The sequence below is a fragment of the Arachis stenosperma genome, chromosome 5 (assembly GCF_014773155.1).
Source record: "Arachis stenosperma cultivar V10309 chromosome 5, arast.V10309.gnm1.PFL2, whole genome shotgun sequence".
NCBI lineage: Eukaryota > Viridiplantae > Streptophyta > Magnoliopsida > Fabales > Fabaceae > Arachis > Arachis stenosperma.
This window is the reverse complement of record NC_080381.1, coordinates 75457139-75480413: the sequence shown is the minus strand read 5'-3', so window position 1 is coordinate 75480413 and position 23275 is coordinate 75457139. Positions and strand designations below refer to the sequence as shown.

The following is a 23275-nucleotide window of genomic DNA, read 5'->3' as shown; positions in this document are numbered from 1 at the left end:
TGTGGTAATCAAAATAAAATGCATGAGTATGTGAAAAAGTGAGGAATGGGTAGTTAGATTAGCACTTAATTGTATAGGTCATTATATAGGTTAGGTGGGAAAGTTTAAGCTAATCAAAAATTCAATTCCTAGTCCACTACCCATATATGATCCTACCTTGACCCTATCCCCATTACAACCGATGAAAGACCTCATGATGAATATATGCATGCATGGATTAAGTGTTGATTGTTAGAAGAAGATCAAATCTTGGAAAAACATGATTAGGAGAGAATTGAGTGAATTAACCCTTAAACACTTGAGGGAAAAGAGCGGATACACATCCGGTGAGGGTTCCATAGCTCAATTACATGTGTTCACCATTGTCACCTATATTCTTGCAAGTTTATAATTCTTTTGATAATCCAATACAATTGTGGTTTGGACTTGGTTCCTATTGCTCTAACTCTTATGCTTACACATGTTTTCTTGGGAATTGATTTGTTTTGACCAAGCATTTTCATTCACTTTAAGTAGTTGCATTTAGATAGGTTCATATAGTTTAGCTGCATTTAATAAAGATCATACCCTTTGTTTCCTTCTTATTTTAGTATGAGGACATGCTAAGGTTTAAGTGTGGGGAGGTTGATAAAGCCCATTTTTAGGGTTTATCTTGGGTTGAATTTAGAGTATTTTGATAACCTTTTCCCATATTTAGCCAATAAATTAGCATGATTTTGTGATCTCTCCCTTATTTGTGCTTAATTATAAAAACATGCTTTCTAAGCCTTTAATTTGATAATTTTAATTCTCTCTTGATTCCATAAGGTGCCTTGTTGTGTTTGCTAGTAATCTCAGGATGAAATAGGCTTGGAATGGATCAAAGGAGCAAGGAAGGAAGCATGCAAGTGGAGATAAGCATAAAAAGGCAAAAAATTGATCCCTGTTAAGGACGCGCACGTGCACCAGGCGCTCGCGCGCACCTCGCGAAATCGGCCAGGGACGCGTACGCGTACCGTGCGCGTACGCATTGTAGTGTGCACATGATTCTTTTAGTGCAACCCATGCCTGGCGATTTTGGAGGGTTTCTGAACCCATTTGGAGCTGGAATTTTGGCGGGAAAAGACTAAAAGGACCAAGAATTGAAGGGGAGAACATATTGGAATCATTAGTTAGGAAGTTAGCCTTTTAGTTAGTCTCTAGAGAGAGAAGCTCTCACTTCTCTCTAGAATTAGGATTAGGTTTAGGTTAAAATCTACCCTTAGATCTAAGATTAATTCATGCCTTGATTTACTATTCCTTTATCAATTCTTGTTCCTCTCTTCTTCCTCTCTCTAGTTTTGTACTTTAATCCTTGTAATTCTTCACTTTGTTGTGGATCTATTTTTGTTCTTTTGTTTTCTTTTAATAATGCAATTTGAGGTAATTCATGATAATTGTGATTTCCTTGATTGTTGTTGTTAATTCTTTGCATTCAATTATTGTTAGAATTCATTCTTGTTGTGATTTACTATACTTTTCTTTTGTACCTTCCAAGTGTTTGATGAAATGCTTGGTTGGATTTTAGAGTAGAATTTTATATTCTTGGCTTGGGAAGGTAACTTAGGATTTCTTGAGTTACTAATGTCCAAGTGATTGATAGTTGATAGCCATTGACTCTAGCCTTCATTAATTCAATTAGTGGAAAGCTAGGATTTATGGACTTGGATTGATATAGCTCACTTGACCTTCCTTTGCTATTAGTTAGAGGATGACTTAGTGGGATTGATCACTTGCAACTATCGTAATTGTGGCTAGTGATAATGATAGAGATACTTGACCACCAAACCTTGCCAAGACCATTTTGTTATTAGAATTTCATTACCATTTACTATTCATGTTTCTCACCTAAAACCCCAAAATAAACAAGTCTTTAACCAATAACAAGAACACTACCCTGCAAGTCCTTTGAGAGATGACCCGAGGTTTAAATACTTCGGTTTATAGAGTTTAGGGGTTTGTACTTGTGACAAACAAATTTTTGTATGAAAGGATTATTGTTGGTTTAGAGACTATACTTTACAACGAGACTTTATTGGTGAAATTCTAAACCGTCAAAAATCTATTCATCACCCATCACCACCCTCTATGGAAGAGCACCCACATCCAACAATCCAAGAGCAACAGGAGAAAAGGGATCGTCTTGGGGACGCAATGGATCGTTACACGCAACCTTATTTCCAGAGGAGCAAGAGGAGGCCCAAAATGTGGAGGTAGGGAGACCCTTGAAGATGAAGGAGTAGTTAAAGGGAGTTGTCATAGAAAGGAAATCATCAAGGAGGAGTACGCTTTTATACTAAAACAACTAGACGAAGCCGCAATAGTTAAAGAGGAAGTGGTTGAGAACTTAGGAGTTGCGGAACCTCCATGGGAAGGTCAAGTCATAGAGCCTCTTTCCAAGACGCTTGAAATTGATGTTGAGGAATTGATGAGCGGATAATTTATATGCTTTTTGCCATTATTTTTAGGTTGTTTTTAGTATGATCTAGTTACTTTTAGGGATGTTTTCATTAGTTTATATGGTAAATTCACATTTCTGGACTTTACTATGAGTTTGTGTGTTTTTTGTGATTTCAGGTATTTTCTGGCTGAAATTGAGGGACCTGAGCAAAACTTTTATAAGAGGCTGACAAAGGACTGCTGATGCTGTTGGAATCTGACCTTCCTGCACTCGAAATAGATTTTCTTGAGCTACAAAACTCCAAATGGCACGTTCTCAACGGCGTTGGAAAGTAGACATCTGGAGCTTTCCAGCAATATATAATAGTCCATACTTTATTAGATATTTGATGATGTAAACTGGCGCTCAACTCCAGTTCCATGCTGCATTCTGGAGTCAAACACCAGAAACACGTCACGAACCAGAGTTGAACGCCCAAAACATGTTACAACTTGGCGTTCAACTCCAAGAGAAGCCTCAGCTCGTGGATAGATCAGGCTCAGCCCAAGCACACACCAAGTGGGCCCCAGAAGTGAATTTATGCATCAATTACTTACCTCTGTAAACCCTAGTAGCTAGTTTAGTATAAATAGAACTTTTTACTAGTTTATTAGATATCCTGGATCCTGGATTGTATCTTTTGATCATTCGATCTTGTGACCACGTTTGGGGGCTGGCCATTCGGCCATGCCTGGACCTTTCACTTATGTATTTTCAATGGTGGAGTTTCTACACACCATAGATTAAGGGTGTGGAGCTCTGCTGTACCTCAAGTTTTAATACAATTACTACTATCTTCTATCCAATTCGATTTAAGATATTCGTTGTACCTCAAGTTTTAATACAAGTTTTAAGATATTCGTTGCACTTCAACTTGATGAATGTGATGATCCGTGTCACTCATCATCATTCTCACATATGAACGCGCGTGACTGACAACCACTTCCGTTCTACCTTAGACCGGGCGCATATCTCTTGGATTCCTTAATCAGAATCTTCGTGGTATAAGTTAGAATTGATGGCGGCATTCATGGGAATCCGGAAAGTCTAACCTTGTCTGTAGTATTCCGAGTAGGATTCCGGGATTGAATGACTGTGACGAGTTTCAAACTCGCGATTGTTGGGCGTTAGTGACAGACGCAAAAGGATCAAGGGATTCTATTCCAACATGATCGAGAACTGACAGATAATTAACCGTGCTGTGACACAGCATTTGGACCATTTTCACAGAGAGGATGGGATGTAGCAATTGACAACGGTGATGCCCTACATACAGCTTACCATAGAAAGGAGTGACAAAGATTTAAGGAAGGCAGTAGGAAAGCAGAGATCCAACAGGGACAAGCATCTCCAGACACTTATCTGAAATTCCCACTAATGAATTTACATAAGTATTTCTATCCTTTATTATTTAATTAAGTATCTCTTTATATTTTCCAAAAACCACTATCAATTTGAATCCGCCTGACTAAGATTTACAAGGTGGCCATAGCTTGCTTCAAACCAACAATCTCTGTGGGATCGACCCTTACTCACGTAAGGTATTACTTGGACGACCCAGTACACTTGCTGGTTAGTTGTGCAGAGTTGTGACAAAGTGTAATTCATGTTTAAGAGCACCAAGTCTTTGGAGCCATTGTTGATGATCACAATTTCGTCCACCAGGAAGGTGTACAACCTCCAAGGCATATCATAGTTGAAGACTTGGAAGAGGTTGATCAAGAGATGGAGATTCAAGAAGAAGAAGCACAACCTCCCATGCCCTTAGTAAGAATAAAGAATATATTGAATTGGAAGAAAGCTACCAAGAGGAAGAGGTTAAAATTGAAGAAGCTTGCAAAGAGGTGGAAGAATTCAAAGAAGAGCACAAGAGAGTGGAGCTTGCAAGACCACTGAAAATACCTCTCCCAAAGCCATTACCATCCAATATAACATTCAAGTGGGTAAAATTCTTATCCTTAATATTTACTTTCCCACTTGAAAATGGGCTACTAGAGACGAATGGTCAACTTAGAGCTCTTTGTGGCATTAAGAGTAAGAGGAAGATGGTTAGTGGTTGGAGTGGTCAAGCAAGGTTCAACATGGTTATATGCTCCAAGTTGAAATGTAAAAGTTGGTGTAGAGCTCAATTGAATGGGTCTAGGATGTTGTTTGGCCGCTTCAGTGAGAATTCAGAATGCTTGCCACCCGGATGAAACAATATTGCTCAACAAGAAGACGGGTGCAAAAGCAAGGTTTGGGACCCCGGAATTCATTCCAACAATCAATACTTTTGGGGCCTTGTCACTTGCTTCCACTTGGTTGAAGGCTTTCTGCGCCTAGTTTGGGATCCCGGAGGCTATTGGAAGTACAAACATTGGTGGGGATTCCTGGATCAGTTCAAGCACAAACCACCATGACATGGAGATCACCAAATGTCCAACTTAAGGACTTTAACTAAAAGTGCTAGGTGGGAGACAACCCACCATGGTATAATCATCCCTTTTCATTCCTAGTTTTATTTTATTTTGTTTTCCACAGTATTCATTCATAATTTCTGCATAGTCATCTACATTCTGCATTCTGCATTTTTCATTCTAAATATTAAAAAAATGGGGATCGACGCGCCAGCGCCTAGTGCGCATCCGCGTCCTTCGTGGATGCGACAGGGGTTAGATTGAGCAGAGAGTGGCGCAGGAGCTGGGCGAGAAACGTGCCTTAGGCACAATCCCGCCCACGCACACGCGTACTGTACGCGTGCGCGCCGTTTCCACTTTTGGCGACCCACGCGTCCGCGTGGTTGGGGAAATTGGCGTAAAACCATGTTTTACCTGAGAGTTATGCTGGACTGGGGCTAGAACTGTGCTCGTGGCACAAAATTACCGACGCGTACGCGTCCTTAACATGTGCGTGTCCTTCTACACACATGGCCACCCACACGTCCACGCACTGTGCGCCTCCGCGCCCTTTCTTTTCTCTCCCTACACGCGTACGCGTGCCATACGCGTGCACGTCAATTGCGTCGCTAGCTTTCAAATTTCTCTCCTCCCTTCTCCTCCTTGTTCTCTTTACTTCTCTTTTACATGTTACATCTTCATACTTTCCTTCATTGCATTTTATTTTTATTCATATTTTTATCTCCTTTTCTACATTCCTATTTCACCATTGGTGTTACATGTTCTTATTAAACTGTCGCATCTTTTCTTACATTATTTTGGTGCTCCTTGACTTGTTTGCTATTTAGTTGACATGCCATGTGCTTTTATTAATTTCTCACTTACATGTTGTAGCTACCATATAGTTGAGAACCTTATTATCTAGCACTAGCTCACATATGTTTTATTTCTTTTCATATCTTTTCTTGTGGGTTCTTTCCCTTCCTTTTTCTCTTGTTTCAGGATGGCCACCAAGAGGGAAAAGGAAAAGTTTCTAACTAGAGCAATAAACAAGTCTGCCGCACAATCTTTAGAGAAAAGGCATCAATTGGAGTAACCCGCTCACTTGCGCATCTCAGCATGCACCGAGGACGGTGCAATCTTTAAGTGTGGGGAGGTCGATACCGACTTCCATGGGTTAGTTAATTCCATCTCAACACCAATGTGGGATTTCCCTTGTTAGTTCATTGTTGCATTTGCATGATTGATTACATATTTGTTTGATTTTGTGCATATTTTACCATTATTTGGTTGAAATAATAATTTCTTTTTCAAGAAACTATTTTATAGCATTTCACTAATTTGAATTAAAAACTTTTGTTAAACTTGTTTGAAGAAATATTATTTTGGAATATGGTTTAGAGCTCGAACACACAAAACCCGTGAGATTTTGAGCCTATTTGATTAGTTGCATTTTATCAACCAATATTTTATTTTTGGTGTGTGTTTTTCTCTCTAAAATTGTGATCTTTGTCTTGCTTAATTCTATATGTCCATTATTTGATGTATGCATGCACTTATATGATTGAGGCCTTGTTTTATTGAGCTTACATACCCATATGGCCTTAACCCTTCATTATCCCTTGCAAACCAATTTGAGCCTATTTTACCCCATTTGTTCTTTATTTTAGCACATCATTAACTCTAAGTGGAAAACAATAATGTCCTTAATTTGAATCCTTGGTTAGCTTAGACTAGTGAGAGTGCTTATGATTTAAGTGTGGAAAAATTGGGTTTGGAAACGTTTGGTTTGGGAATTGAGTATGTTAGACTTTTTGTGCAAATATGAAAAATGTTGAGGACATGTTTATGCATTCAATACCTTAATCATATGCATTGTGAAAAAAAATTAATAATAAATACAAGAAAAATAAAAGGGAAAGAAAAAGAAAAAGAGTAAATAATAAAAGGGGACAAAATGCCCCAAAGTAATTGATGACAGCAATGCATATGAGTTGTACTCAAAATTAGGATGCATGAATATGTGGAAAACGTAGTTAATGGGTAGTTAGATTTTATATTTTGATTACATGGAATGTCTTAGGCTAAGTGAGAAGTTTAGGTTAATCAAGGATTTGAATTTCAGTCCACTTAACCAAATACATTCCTACCTTGACCCTAACCCCATTACAACCCTTGAAAAGACCTCTTGATATGTGTCTTTGTGCATTAAATTTCTGTTGATTGGTAGAAGAAGAGCAAGCCTTAGAAAGCAAGATTAGTAGAGAATTGAGAGAATCGAGCCTCAAACACCTGAGCAATTAGAGTGTATACACTTCTAGTGAGGGTTTGATGCTCGATTCCTTGTTCCCAGCTTTCATGAGCTATTTTCTTTTGCAAGTTTACTTGTACTTTATTTTTATGATTTGAATTAGTGAAATCAAGTTCATATTTGTTCTTGAAAGATTTATTTACTTTTCACCAAGTAGGTAAAAGCATTTTGCATTTAGCTGCATTCATATAGATAGGTTACATTTCATACATTCTACGATTTCTCTTCACTCCTTTTTAGTTTTTTTTGAGCTTAGCATGAGGACATGCTAATGTTTAAGTGTGGGGAGATTTGATACGCCACTATTTCGTGGTACATCTTGTGCTTGATTGAGTGGATTTTATCCACTATTCTCACACTTATTCTTGTAAATTACATGTTTTACACTTTCCTTCTTGATTTTGTGCTATGATGGAAAACATGCTTCTTTGGCCTTATATTTGCTAATATTAATCGTCCTTTATACCATTCGATGCCGTGATCCATGTGTAAAGTGTTTCAGGCTTCATAGGGAAGGAATGGCTTAGAGAATGGAGAGGAAGCTTGCAAAAATGGAAGGAACACAAGAAACTAAGGAGATGACCAGCGAACACCGACGCGGACGCATGGCTCACGCGACCACGCGAAATAGAGAAAATCGCAGTGACGCATTCGCGTGCCTGACGCGAATTTGTGGATTGGAATCTACACGAATGATGCGAACGCGTGAACGACGCATACGCGTGGCAAGGAAAACGCTGAATGACGCGCACGCGTGGACGACGTATACGCGTGACATGCGCGATCTGCAGAATTAACAGAAATTGCTGGGGGCGATTTCTGGGCTATTTTTGACCCAGTTTTTGGCCCAGAAAAAATAGATTAGAGGCTATAAAGAGAGGGAATGCATCCATTCATGAGGAGACGAAGACAACATTCATAATTCACAATTTTAGGTTTTAGATGTAGTTTTTAGAGAGAGAAGCTCTCTCCTCTCTCTTAGTTTTTAGGATTTAGGATTTCTATTAGTTTTAGGCTATTTCTTCACAATTCCAGGTTCAAATGTTCCTTTACTTTGGTTTCTCATCCACTTTTATTTATTCTATTATTTTAGTTTGTTAATATTGGTTTATGAACTCCATTTTAGGATTGATTTTCTATTTAATGCAATTTTAGGTATTTCAGATTTATGATTTTTACTTAGATTTTTATATTCTTGGCTTTAATTGATGAATTGATTAATTTGAGACACTTGAGTTATCAAACTCATTGTGATTGATAATTGTTATTGGTGCACGAAATTGTGATCATCAATGGCGCCATCAACATGGTACGCTCAATTGCAATCTCAACTCCTTATCACAACTTCGCACAACTAACTAGCAAGTGCACTGGGTCGTCCAAGTAATAAACCTTACACGAGTAAGGGTCGATCCCACGGAGATTGTTGGTATGAAGCAAGCTATGGTCATCTTGTAAATCTCAGTCAGGCGGATTCAAATGGTTATGGAGGATTGATAATTAAAAGATGAATAAAACATAAAATAAAGATAGAGATACTTATGTAATTTATTGGTGAGAATTTCAGATAAGCGTATGGAGATGCTTTGTCCCTTCCGTCTCTCTGCTTTCCTACTGTCTTCATCCAATCCTTCTTACTCCTTTCCATGGCAAGCTGTATGTTGGGCATCACCGTTGTCAATAGCTACAGTCCCGTCCTCTCAGAGAAAATGTTCAACGCGCTCTGTCACAGCACGGCTAATCAGCTGTCGGTTCTCAATCATGTCGGAATAGAATCCAGTGATTCTTTTGCGTCTGTCACTAACGCCCCACAATCGCGAGTTTGAAGCTCGTCACAGTCATTCAATCCTTGAATCCTACTCAGAATACCACAGACAAGGTTTAGACCTTCCGCATTCTCTTGAATGCCGCCATCAATTCTAGCTTATACCACGAAGATTCCGATTAAGGGATCCAAGAGATATCCACTCAATCTAAGGTAGAACGGAGGTGGTTGTCAGGCACATGTTCATAGGTGAGAATGATGATGAGTGTCACGGATCATCACATTCATCAAGTTGAGGAACAAGTGATATCTTAGAACAAGAATAAGCCGAATTGAATAGAAGAATAATAGTAATTGCATTGATACTCGAGGTACAGTAGAGCTCCACACCTTAATCTATGGTGTGTAGAAACTCCACCGTTGAAAATACATAAGAACAAGGTCTAGGCATGGCCGAATGGCCAGCCTCCCAAAGAGGGTTCAATCATAAAAACATGATCAAAAAGCTTCTAAGATTGAAAGATGAAAATACAATAGCAAAAGGTCCTATTTGTAGATAACTAGTGGCTTAGGGTTTACAAAGATGAGTAAATGGCATAAAAAATCCACTTCCGGGCCCACTTGGTGTGTGCTTGGGCTGAGCATTGAAGCTTTCATGTGTAGAGACTTTTCTTGGAGTTAAACGCCAGCTTTTGTGCCAGTTTGGGCGTTTAACTCCCATTCTTGTGCCAGTTCCGGCGTTAAATGCCAGAATTCTTGAGCTGACTTGGAACGCCTGTTTGGGCAATCAAATCTCGGGCAAAGTAGAGACTATTATACATTGCTGGAAAGCCCAGGATGTCTACTTTCCAATGCAATTAAGAGCGCGCCAATTGGGCTTCTGTAGCTCTAGAAAATTCACTTCGAATGCAGGGAGGTCAGAATCCAACAGCATCTGCAGTCCTTTTCAGCCTCTGAATCAGATTTTTGCTTAGGTCCCTCAATTTCAGCCAGAAAATACCTGAAATCACAGAAAAACACACAAACTCATAGTAAAGTCCAGAAAAGTGAATTTTAACTAAAAATAATAAAAATATAATAAAAACTAATTAAAACATACTAAAAACATACTAAAAACATACTAAAAATAATGCCAAAAAGTGTATAAATTATCCGCTCATCAGTTATCTTTGCTAATTAATTTAAATTCCAATAACTCTAGTCTTTTCTTAGGAATTGACTAGGATCTGAGGAATTAAATTGATGCATCCACTTAACTTACCTTCATAGTTAGAGGTTAATAAGGTGGGAGCAAAATCCAATTCTCATCATAATTGATAAGGATAACTAGGATAGGACGTCCAGTTTTCATATCTTGTCAAGAGTTTTTCTAGTTATTAATTTATTTTTTCTGTAATTTATTTTCCCTATTCAACCTTTTAAAAACCCAAAAATATTGTTTTCCATAACCAATAATAAATCATACTTCCCTGCAATTCCTTGAGAAGACGATCCGAGGTTTGAATACTTCGGTTATAAATTTTATATGGTTTTGTTACTTGTGACAACCAAACTTTTGTACGAAAAGATTTTCTGTTGGTTTAGAAACTATACTTACAACGCGATTATATTCTTGTGAATTTCTTTACCGATAAAAATCAGTTCGTCACTGACTCTTCTTTGCTTTTTCCTTTTCTTTGCGTTTCTTCATCTATCATCAATTAAATACATACATTAAAGCCTTGCCAAATCATAAGATATTGCATCATTCATAATATCAACTAAATCTTGCAAAAATCTCATGATAATGCATAAAATTAACAATGTTTGATTGAATTAAGACAAGCATGAAATTCTTATTCAAACACTTACTTATGGCCTAACAAATGTATGAAAACTAGATAAAAATGAAGGAAAAAGGCTTATGAAACTAGCCTAAGATAACTTGTCATCAGAGATGTACCGTAGGGCTTGGATTGGTGTGTCCTCCAGCCCGAATAGGTTGTCCGGGTTGGCCTTTAGATCCTTTTCTTCCAACCCAAGCTTATCGAAAGTGGATTTGAACAGGATATCTACCAAGCTGTCATGGTCTATCAAGGTTCTGTGGAGGTTGGCATTTGCCAGGATCATTGTTATCACCATGAGGTCGTCATGTCCAGGTGTTGTTCCTTCGGCGTCTTTTTTGGTAAATGAGATGGTGAGCAAGTAGGGTAGTTTGGCTCCCTCCCCGACTTGGTACACCTCGTTGAGGTGCCTTTTTCATGATGATTTCGACATCCCTCCCCCAGCAAATCCCCCGTTGATCATGTGTACGTGTCGCTCAGGGGTATGAGGTGGATGCTCTCGTTGTCCTTCCTCTTCCTCTCTCCTTATCTTCTTCGGGTCACCCGACCTATTAGCTAGGTACCTGTCTAACTGGCCTTCTCTCACCAGTTTTTCTATAACATTCTTTAAGTTGTAACATTCATTAGTGCAGTATCCGTAGAGCTTGTGGTACTCATAGTATTTTGTCCGGCTTCCTCCTTTTTTGTGTTTGATAAAACGAAGAGGAGGAAGTTTCTCGGTGTGGCACACTTTTCAGTAGACATCTACCAGGAAAACTCTAAGGGGAGTATAATTGTGATACTTACAGGGCTTTTCTATATTTTATTCCACCTTCTTTATAGGCTCCTTCTCCATTTCCTGGGCATGGTAGGGTAGATTTGGCTGAGGGAGAGGTTCCCTGAGTCGAGAATTCTCTTCTATGTTGATGTATTTCTCCGCCCTTTCTTGGACTTTGTTTAGGAAAACTGGGTGTCACTTGGATATTGATTGGGAGAAAAGTCCCTCTTTGAGGCCATTGACTAGTCCCATGATCACGGCTTCAGTGGGTAGGCTTCGGATCTCCAAGCACACTTTGTTGAACCTTTCTATGTAGTTGCGGAGTGTTTTTCCGACCTCTTGTTTGATTCCTAACAAGCTCGGTGCATGTTTCACTTTATCCTTCTGGATGGAGAACCTGGTCAGGAACTTCCGGGACAGGTCATCGAAGCTAGTTACCATCTTAGACGTAAGGTGTCGAGCCACTTCATGGCCGCTTTGGTCAGAGTAGTTGAGAATGCTTTGCAGCGGGTGGCGTCAAAGGCATCGGCCAGGTACATCCTTCTTTTGAAGTTGTTGAGGTGGTGCCTAGGGTCGATCGTTCCGTTGTAGAGGTCCATGTCGGGTGTTTTAAAGTTCCTGGGTACTTTGGCTCGCATGATCTCTTCTGAGAATGGGTCTTCTTCTCTCAAAGGGATATCTTCCCGACTTGTTCGATTAGATCGATTTCGAAGATCAGTTTCCAACTTTAGGAGCTTTTCCTCTGATTTTCTCCGTCACCTTACTTCTATTCGTAACTCTGGTTCGGCCTCTCGCTGTTGCTTAGCCTGGTATTCGAGTTGCTTTAGCCAATCTCGTTGACCTTGGACGAGACCCAGTATTTCTTCTGTTTGCGAGGGTTCTTCTTCTTTAGGGTGACAGACTTCTAAATAAATCTGCCTTGGCTGTGGGTTGGCAATGGCCCTTCCCTATGAGGTTCATGCGTCTGGTGTGGTGGAGGTAGTATAATGGCGTTGTCCTCTGGTTGGGGTTCAGCTTCAAATTCAGAGGCCATGTGGCCGTCTTCATGCTAATGGTTTGCCATTCTCAAAAGGTGAGTTCCAAGTCCCCGACAATGGCATCAATGTTCCGAGGGTTACCTGAAACATTGATTTAGGCCTGAACGTGAGGTCCAGATCCCTTAATATGGCTGAGTTTCTCGTGAGGAGGTAGAGGGTAATACCAGTAAGAGACTCCGATGCTTAAGTTAGCAATGGTTTTAGGCAGGTTTTTAGTAGATTAAAACGTGAACTATACATGAGGGGTGTCAGTGTATTTAGAGTAGAGCAGATGACCTCTTTGATTGTGGTAGTTCTATCTTATCTGGTGGATAACCATTTCCTATATCTTAGAAGTTCATAGGAGCCTATCTTTTTTGGGGAAGATAGGGGTTCCAGTCGAGGCTTCTGAAGGTGGTTACCTGCTTTGGGTAGGTAATGTTGAGCTCTTTGGTCGGTGTTTGACCTTTTTAAAGAGGTCGGGTGTGTTTGTAAAGGCCACCTTTATTGGTGAACCTTTTTGTTTATTGGGTCTGACTTTGCTTATTGGATCAAAGTATGAACAAATTATTTTTTTAAATATATAAATTTGAGGGTTATATTTATTTTTTTTTATTTTAGAATATACAAATCTGGCTCTTATATTTGTATTTTGTTGTTAAAAAAATTTGTAAATATGCTAATTGGACCATTTGATTTTTTTATAATGAACAAAATTATTTCACCACAAATCGAACCTTTTAATTTGTACACTATAAAATTTAAGGGTCTAATTTTTTATTTAAAATAAAAAATTAAAATTCATAGAAAAAAATACTAATTAACCATAGTACTAAGTTAATTTTTTTAATTTCTAAAAAAATAGCCTCTAGTTAAAGATATTTTCATCATTATATAACATGATGTATTAATAATATGATTCAGAAGCAGGTAAATACGTACTTGACAAATTTGACAAAATCTAAATTTTAAATATATCACATAAAAAGTTTTGATATATATTAATCACAAAAGATTAATAAAAAAGAAAATAAAAAAATGAAACATCCCTCGTACCAATATAGACTTGTAGAGGACAGTGGTCCATGTTCACAGGGCCAACCCTAAACCAAGTTGAGTTACCCACGAGTTTAGGACCGTTCGAAAATAATGACAAAATATTCCATTGATAAAATACATAATTTTTAATTCAAGATAAGTTAATACATACTGTTTTCAATTTTCATATTATTTACTATTAGTATCACAAAAAGCTTATACATCATACAATTCCCAATAACATTGTTCCCCCGTTAAGCATACATAAAGTAAATTAGTTAGCATTCAATATTAATATTAATATATCCGATTTTATTTAATGCATATAGTACATAAATGTGCAACACATAAGATGGCTTGAAAAGTGTACCCAACACCTCACTCACCTTTTTTCATGTCCAGAATTCTCCATTCTCAAAGCTGCTACCTGTCTTCCCCTGTCATATCCCCTTCCTTCTTCATACTGAAATAACCCTCCTCTCTCTTCAACTTCATCCAATTTTCCTCACTTATATCTGCTTGAATATATTATCTGCATCATATACTAATAGTCACTAATGATGGCTATTTTGATGTACTTTGTGGTTTTTCTGGCCATGGCTGGTCATTCAAGTAAGCATCCTCTGGATTTTAATTTGTATTTGTTATTTAATTAATTATTACTTAATTAGTTTCAAGAAGACTCAAATATTTTTGTTCTAAGGAAGTATTTTAATTTCTCTTTAGATGGATTGTCATTTATAAACATTATTTTCTCTTTTTCTTAATATTTTTTTTAATTTTATGATATATAAAAATGTATGCATCTAATTTTCCTTGAAGAAAATAAAAAGGTAGCATTTTTAATGTGACTGAACTAACTTATTATTATTATTATTATTATTATTATTATTATTATTATTATTATTATTATTATTATTATCCCCAATTTTGTTTCCCCTTAGGAGGAGCTCTTTACTGTGTATGCAAAGATGGTGTTGGAGATCAAGCTCTTCAGAAAGCAATAGATTATGCATGTGGTGCTGGTGCTGATTGCACTCCTATTCTCCAAAATGGACCATGTTACCAACCCAACACTATTAAAGATCATTGCAACTATGCAGTTAATAGTTATTTCCAGAAAAAGGGTCAAGCCCAAGGAAGTTGTGATTTTTCTGGAGCTGCTACTACAAGCCCAACCGCACCTCCTAGTAAGCTATTCCACTAATTTTGCCACCAACCTATTTGCTTGATTCAATCATTTTGCTGCTTCGTTTTGTTCAATTTTCACATTCTTCTAATATTTTTCCCCCTCCTGTGTGATCATTGTCATCTACAGCTTCATCATCGTCATGTGTTTTCCCCACAGGTCCTGGGTAAGTTTTAAGTTATTTTACATTTTTTTTTTTGCGTATTGTTACTATTATAGATCATTGTTAGATCTTGATTGTTTTTCATAATGTGTTATTTAAATTTAATTTATTTTATTTCTTCCTATAATTACAACTACTGTAGATCATTAGATCTTGCTTGTCTCACCCCCCTTTTTTTTAATCCCACTCTTTATTTATAGCATTTTTTCTTTTTGGACTCATGAAAATACTTAAAACTATCCTTTCGTTAGATTCAGCTTCGATTTTAGCACTTTGCAAAAGGTAGCTGCTCTTAGAAGTTAGAAGGGATATTAATGTTTTGTTTCATACCAGTGAAATATCTTGTAATTTGTTTTGTATTCTCTTTTTCTCCTTTTTTTGGGTACAACTTCTCTCTCCCTTTATTGTTACCCTTTGGTTTTTTCTTTGTACTACACTTTTTCAGCTTGCATTAGCCAAAAGGCCAGTTTCTTTTTCCATTTTTCCTTTCTGGGTGGGGACTGGGGCGGGCCGGTTTTTTGAGGAGTGGGGGGAGGGGTGGGTTGGTTCATGTTTTCATCCACCACCTCCGGATCAAGTTCAAGATTTACACTACAAGCCATGGCATGTTTCATTATAGCTGATTGCTTCTATTGAGATACGATAGCTGTCATGACAATGATGTCGCACAACTATTAGGTAGGGTTTGGAAGAGAGACTGAAATAAGTGTCAATATTGTGTTTGGTATAAAGTGGGAGAAAGAGACTGAAATAAGAATAAAGTTCTAATTTAATTTGCACAAAGAATAAAGTTAGAGTTAATTAATTGAAATAGAGATATTTTAGATAATAAAATGTTATTAAAGATTCAGTCTCCATCTCTAAAAATTCCAGTTCTTGGTCTCGATTTCCGTCCAATACCTTAAAACAAACGCTACTTTTTTTGTGCAATTGTGCTCTTCTCTTTGCTAGATGTTTTAGTATTTGAGATCTGTATGTGTCAATATAATAATGATTAATTAAACAGATCCTATGCTTATTGCATATGATGACATAATTAACCTCTGTCCAACCATATGTTATGCGATTACATTTCTTTTCCTCTTTCTTTTTTGGTATCGAGATGCACAAATAGTTCAATTTTAGTCACATTTATATACTTAAATATTAGTATACATATTGCTTCTTAATTTGTTTTAATTCATGTCTAATTTTTCTTCTGTAAAATTGCTACAATTAAGTATCAGTATCATATCAGTATCAGAGTTATTTGTGGACAAAGTAAGAATTTATTTACTTGTATATAATTTTTTCTTTTTGTGGGTTTGCTCATATGCTATGAGACTTTACCTCTAATTTGACCCATATTTGACTATGATGGATGAGTATTCAAACAAAAATGATTATATTTACAAGGATCTCGGGACCTTGCATTAAATATACTAAATCATACTGAATCGTTTCTTACTCAGACCAACACTGCATTAGTTACCTATGTATTTAATTTTGTGCTCCATGGTAGAATATACCCACTATTGATTTTTCTTTGACTTAAATTTGCAGCAACACTGGAATAGGTACTGGTACAACTCCAACCTCCACTACACCAGGAACATCACCAACCACCATAACTCCAACCACCCCAACAAGTGCAACTCCAGGTTCAACCACTGGCACTGGCACCGGTACAGGCACTGGAACGGGAACTGGCACAGGAATTGGAACTGGCACTGGAACCGGAGCCGGGACAACCACTGGGAGCCCTAATAATGTGTTTGGAATTAGTCCATCATCATCTTCAACTGGAGCAGGTGGATACAATGACTCGAGTGATGGAGGGCTTCATTTGACAGGCACTAGTAACATTATGTTGTTACTATTAACCCTAGTTGCTGCCTTCTTGAGGGTCCAAATATCTTAATGGTACAGTAAGTTAATAGTAGGATTAAGAAAAAGGGAAAAAAGTTGTGACGGGTTTGATCTGCCGATGAGATTTCGCCACGTTAGGATTGAGGTTATGAATGTAATTCGACATTTGGGGAATGGAATCATCCAGAAGCATAAACATCTCTCCACTTTCGGCCCTCTTGTCTTTTTTTTTTTTCCGGCCCCAGCCCTTTTTACTCTCAATGTGAAAAGGGTAGGAAAAAAAGGTGTAGGGAATTTGATTCCTTTTTCAATGGTGAATATATTTGATACATGACTAGTAATGGGGTGCTTGGGGCGTCTAGACTGTAGAACCTATCAGTTTCCATATGTATATTATTATGATATTTTCTGTTATGTATGCCTACTAGAGGTACTTTTTCTTTTTTTTTTTTTTTTTCTTTCCTTTTTCAACATCATTGCTGGATAATATGTGGTTACATGATTTACATGATATATATATACACCACTCTCTCTCACGAAAATTTAAAGTTCAAAAAGTTCAGGAATCCAAATGGAACAAACTATAACACAAAACTCAATCCTCTTACGGAAAAGGTTACTCAAAATGAGGAGCTTTCTCCCAATCATAATTAATATCCTTATTTTTATGTGATTATTCTAAATTTTGTTTAAGCAGCTAAAGATATTTTAAATTCCACCTCATAATCTTTTAAAGATAAGTGTAGCAGTGAAAGCGTTCATACGATTGGTCATCCCAGTGAGTAGGGGTGGCAAGTGAGTAGGAGTGGCAAGCGGGGAAGCCCGTCCCCTCCCGCTTGTCCCGTCCCGCTTCGCCTAACTGCGGGCTGGCAATCAAAGCTCCTCTTTTATTTTTTCACTATTAACTACTAAATAATATATATAATTTCTCAATCATATTAATAAATTTATAATTTTTAAAGGTATAAAAAAAATTATATTTTTTATATTCACAAACATTAAAGTCTCTGTAATTATAAATATTCTCTCCAAAATAAAATAAATATAATCCAAAACATAATTATAAATATTGTCTCCAAAACAACACAAACATAATTCAAAACACTCAATTTTCATCTTCATACTCTTGTAAGTCGGGTTGGGAAAAATTGGATTTTGGCAAAAAAATTGCAAAAATACTTCCTTACCCAAAAGAACTAAGTCCGGCGGGAAAGTCCGCCCCGCCAAAGCCCGCAGTTTAAGCTGTGCGGGTTAGGCGGGCTTTTTCTCTTTGGCGGTCTCAATTTTCCAGCCTGACTCGCATTTTTTGGCAAGTTACGTGTGCCGGCCCGGCGAGTTTAGGCCCGTTTGCCACCCCTACCAGTGAGCAAGCCTGGTAATAAGTCCTCCTTGAAGGTAGTAAATCTATTAGTCAACTAGGATTGTCCTGTACCATAAGTCTTTGAAAAGATATAATAGCTTGGATTTTAAAACCTTTAACTGAATTAAACAGAAGAAAGAAAAGTTCAATAATAGCAAGAAGTAATGATAATGAAGCATCCAATTCATCATCAGAATTACAAGTAGTAATGTTAGAAGAAAAGTTTTATAATTGGTCTGTACCCTTTATAAGTGAAAACGAAGTCTATAAAGCGTTTGGAAGAGAGAAAGAGACTGATAGACGGAGACTGAGAGACAAAGATTGGAATAAGTTTTAGTATTGTGTTTGGTGTAAAGTGGAAGACAGAGACTGAAATAATAATGAAGTTCTAACTTAATTTGCACAAAGGATAAAATTAGAATTAATTAATTAAAATAAGGGTATTTTGGGTATAAAATGTTATTAAAGTTTCAGTCTCCGATCCCAAAAATTTCAGTCCTCTGTATCCCCACTTTATGGAGGTATTGAAATACTGAAATTTTGGAGACAGATATTGAAATTTTAGTATGAGTCTCTAGGCCAACAAACATGACACGGAGTTTTAGTCTTCTAGTTTCCGTCCTAATATCTTAAAACAAATGCTAAAAGACAAGTATTTTGGGAACAAAAAGATAATGAAATAGATATGTTAGAATATAGCTATCTAGGAACTAGTAAGAACCATATTATAAATATTCTAGAAGAAAAACAACTGAAAGAACACCAAGAAAAAGGTTATAATTTTATTCATATAGGACTTATCCAAGTAGCCGCCAAGCCTAACTTTAGGCTAGGAATCAATATTCCTAATTTAATGATTTTACGAGATACAAAATTCAAAAAATTTAGAAATTTGCTAATTGTTATACTAGAAAGTAATTGTCATGATGGTCCAGTAATTTTTAATTGTTCTCCAAACTTTTTATGAGTATTAAAAATGAATATACCTCTAAAGCTCTTAAATTATATATTAAGACACCCAAAGATATCATAAATGAAAAATATGAACCTTTTGAAATAATTTATAGAATATATTACAAAATTACAAGAGTAAATTACAATTTTAGAGCTAGAAGAGAATCAGCAAAAGATGAAACTATTATTATTCATGCTAATTCAAGAAGATACTTTGTTCAAACACTTAAAAAGCTTCAGCAGGAAGAACTGATACAGAATATTCCTGAAGAATGGATTCATAAGGATGCTTTAACAACTCTTCCCCCCTATTTATAGCGGACTATACCTTTTATTATTTTACAAATTTATTCTTGATTTTTGAAAATCTGCTTTCCCCTTCTTTGGGTTGATTCAAGGACTCTGTCCTAGATTTAATATCTTCTATCATAGTTTTTGAAATCTGATAGCTAGTTTTATAATTCTGCTAGCATTGTATTGGTATTCTACTGGTAGCATTTGTTGTGTTCTGCATGTGATGTCTTCGTTAATTTTAGATCTTCTTTGACACTTCTTCTTTTATTATTGAATATGTGTCTAATTTTCGAATTTGGGACTTTGTTTTTTAATTTTCAATTGCGTCTTTGATGACTTGCATCATTTACCCTTTTTACCTATGCAAAAGGACCATATAAGGAGCACATATTCATTGTTTCAATGCAATTTCATGAGCCAAATGATAAATATTATGGTACATTGCTTTGAAATGGGGTTGTGCTGAATTTCAGGCGAAAAGTGCAACAAAAAGGGAAGAAAACAACAAAACAGAGCTAGACGTGTGAAACTGGCGTGCCACTTGGAACAAACGCCATGAAAGTATATGGGCGTGGCACTGGTGCACAAAATTGTGATCATCAACAATGGCGCCAAAAACTTGGTAGCACTCTCAAACGTGAATCACACTTAGTCACAACTCCGCACAACTAACCAGCAAGTGCACTGGGTCGTCCAAGTAATACCTTATGTGAGTAAGGGTCGATCCCACGAAGATTGTTGGTATGAAGCAAGCTATGGTCATCTTGTAAATCTCAGTTAGGCGGATAGTAAATGTTATGGAGTTTTCGAATAATAAATAAAACAGAAAATAAAGATAGAGTTACTCATGTAATTCAATGGTGGGAATTTCAGATAAGTGTGTGGAGGTGCTTGTCCCTGTTGGATCTCTGCTTTCCTACTGTCTTCCTTCAATCCTTCTTACTCCTTTCCATGGCAAGCTGTATGTAGGACATCACCGTTGTCAATGGCTACATCCCATCCTCTCAGTGAAAAAGGTCCAAATGCTCTGTTACAACACGGCTAATCATCTGTCGGTTCTCGATCATGTTGGAATAGAATCCCTTGATTCTTTTGCGTTTGTCATCACGCCCAACAATCGCGAGTTTGAAGCTCGTCACAGTCATTCAATCCCTGAATCCTACTCGAAATACCACAAACAAGGTTTAGACTTTCCGAATTTTCATGAATGCCGCCATCAATCTAGCTTATACCACGAAGATTCTGATTAAGGAATCCATGAGATATGCGCCCGGTCTAAGGTAGAACGGAAGTGGTTGTCAGTCACGCGTTCATAGGTGAGAATGATGATGAGTGTCACGGATCATCACATTCATCATGTTGAAGTGCAACGAATATCTTAGAATAAGAACAAGCAGAATTGAATAGAAAATAGTAGTAATTGCATTGAAACTTGAGGTACAGTAGAGCTCCACACCCTTAATCTATGGTGTGTAGAAACTCCACCGTTAAAAATACATAAGTGATGAAGGTCCAGGCATGGCCGAATGGCCAGCTCCCCAAACTTGATCAAAAGATCAAAAAATACAATCAAAGACACTGAATACAATAGTAAAAAGTCCTATTTATACTAGACTAGCTACTAGGGTTTACAGAAGTAAGTAATTGATGCAGAAATCCACTTCCGGGACTCACTTGGTGTGTGTTTTGGCTGAGCTTGTGCTTTACACGTGCAGAGGCTTCTTTTGGAGGTGAACGCCAAGTTGTAACGTGTTTTTGGCGTTCAACTCTGGTTCGTGACGTGTTTCTGGCGTTTGACTCCAGAATGCAGCATGGAACTGGCGTTGAGCGCCAGTTTACGTCGTCTAATCTCAAATAAAGTATAAACTATTATATATTGTTGGAAAGCTCTGGATGGCTACTTTTTAATGCCGTTGAGAACGCGCCAATTGGAGTTCTGTAGCTCCAGAAAATCAATTTTGAGTGCAGGGAGGTCAGAATCCAACAGCATCAGCAGTCCTTTGTCAGCCTTTTATCAGAGTTTTGCTCAGGTCCCTCAATTTCAGCCAGAAATTACCTGAAATCATAGAAAAACACACAAACTCATAGTAAAGTCCAGAAATGTGAATTTAGCATAAAAACTAATGAAAACATCCCTAAAAGTAGCTAGATCCTACTAAAAACTACCTAAAAACAATGTCAAAAAGCGTATAAATTATCCGCTCATCACAACACCAAACTTAAATTGTTGCTTGTCCCCAAGCAACTGAAAATAAATTAGGATAAAAATAAGAGAATATACTATAAATCCCAAAATATCAATGAATATTAATTCTAATTAGATGAGCGGGACTTGTAGCTTTTTGCTTCTGAACAGTTTTGGCATCTCACTTTCTCCTTTGAAGTTTAGAATGATTGGCATCTATAGGAACTTAGAATTTTAGATAGTGTTATTGATTCTCCTAGTTAAGTTTGTTGATTCTTGAACACAGCTACTTTTATGAGTCTTGGTCGTGGTCCTAAGCACTTTGTTTTCCAGTATTACCACCGGATACATAAATGCCACAGACACATGACTGGGTGAACCTTTTCAGATTGTGACTCAGCTTTGCTAAAGTCCCTAGTTAGAGGTGTCCAGAGCTCTTAAGCACACTTTTTTTGCTTTGGATCACGACTTTAACCACTCAGTCCCAAGCTTTTCGCTTGGACCTGCATGCCACAAGCACATGGTTAGGGACAGCTTGATTTAGCCGCTTAGGCTTGGATTTTATTTTCTTGGACCCTCCTATCCATTGATGCTCAAAGCCTTGGATCCTTTTTACCCTTGCCTTTTGGTTTTAAGGGCTATTGTCTTTTTCTGCTTGCTTTTTCTTTTTCTTTCTATATTTTTTTTCGCAAGCTTTTGCTTTTTCACTGCTTTTTCTTGCTTCAAGAATTAATTTCATGATTTTTCAGATTATCAATAGCATTTCTCTTTGTTCATCATTCTTTCAAGAGCCAACAATTTTAACATTCATAAACAACAAGATCAAAATTATGCACTGTTCAAGCATTTATTCAGAAGACAAAAAGTATTGTCACCACATCAATATAATTAAACTAAATTCAAGGATAATTTCGAAATTCATGTACTTCTTGTTCTTTTGAATTAGAAATATTTTTCATTTAAGAGAGGTGAATGATTCATGGAATTATTTATAGCCTTAAGACATAGTTACTAAATACTAATGATCATGTAACAGAGACACAAATATAGATGACATAATAAGCATAAAAACCGAAAAACAGAAAAATAAGAACAAGGAATGAATCCACTTTAGTGATGGTGGCGCTTTCTTCTTGAAGAACTAATGATGTCCTTGAGTTCTTCTATGTCTCTTCCTTACCTTTGTTGCTCCTCCCTCATTGCTCTTTGATCTTCTCTAATTTCATGGAGAATGATGGAGTGCTCTTGATGTTCCACCCTTAATTGATCCATATTGTAACTCAAATCTTCAAGAGAAGTGTTGAGTTGTTCCCAATAGTTGTTGGGAGGAAAGTGCATTCCTTGAGGCATCTCCGGGATTTCTTGGTGATGAGCTTCCTCATGCGTCTCTTGGGTTCCATGAGTGGGCTCTCTTGTTTGCTCCATCCTTTTCTTAGTGATGGGCTTGTCCTCCTCAATGGGGATGTCTCCTTCTATGATAACTCCAGCTGAGTAACATAGATGGCAAATAAGATGAGGAAAAGCTAGCCTTGCCAAGGTAGAGGGCTTTTCGGCTATTTTGTAGAATTCAAGGGAGATGACTTCATGAACTTCTACTTCCTCTCCATTCATGATGCTATGAATCATGATAGCCCGATCCACAGTAACTTCAGATCGGTTGCTAGTGGGGATGATGGAGCGTTGGATGAACTCCAACCATCCTCTAGCCACAGGCTTGAGGTCCAATCTTCTTAATTGAA

General features: G+C 37.3%; 1 protein-coding gene across 1 annotated transcript; it reads left to right on the top strand.

The window, feature by feature from the left end:
- The first annotated feature begins 13882 nt into the window (after nucleotides 1-13882).
- LOC130979313 (PLASMODESMATA CALLOSE-BINDING PROTEIN 3-like) lies at nucleotides 13883-17171 on the top strand. Its single transcript, XM_057902725.1, has 4 exons — nucleotides 13883-14155; nucleotides 14488-14733; nucleotides 14862-14898; nucleotides 16438-17171. The coding sequence occupies exons 1-4, from the start codon at nucleotides 14101-14103 to the stop codon at nucleotides 16793-16795; spliced, it is 696 nt and encodes a 231-aa protein (XP_057758708.1). The 5' UTR covers nucleotides 13883-14100; the 3' UTR covers nucleotides 16796-17171.
- The last annotated feature ends 6104 nt before the right edge of the window (nucleotides 17172-23275 follow it).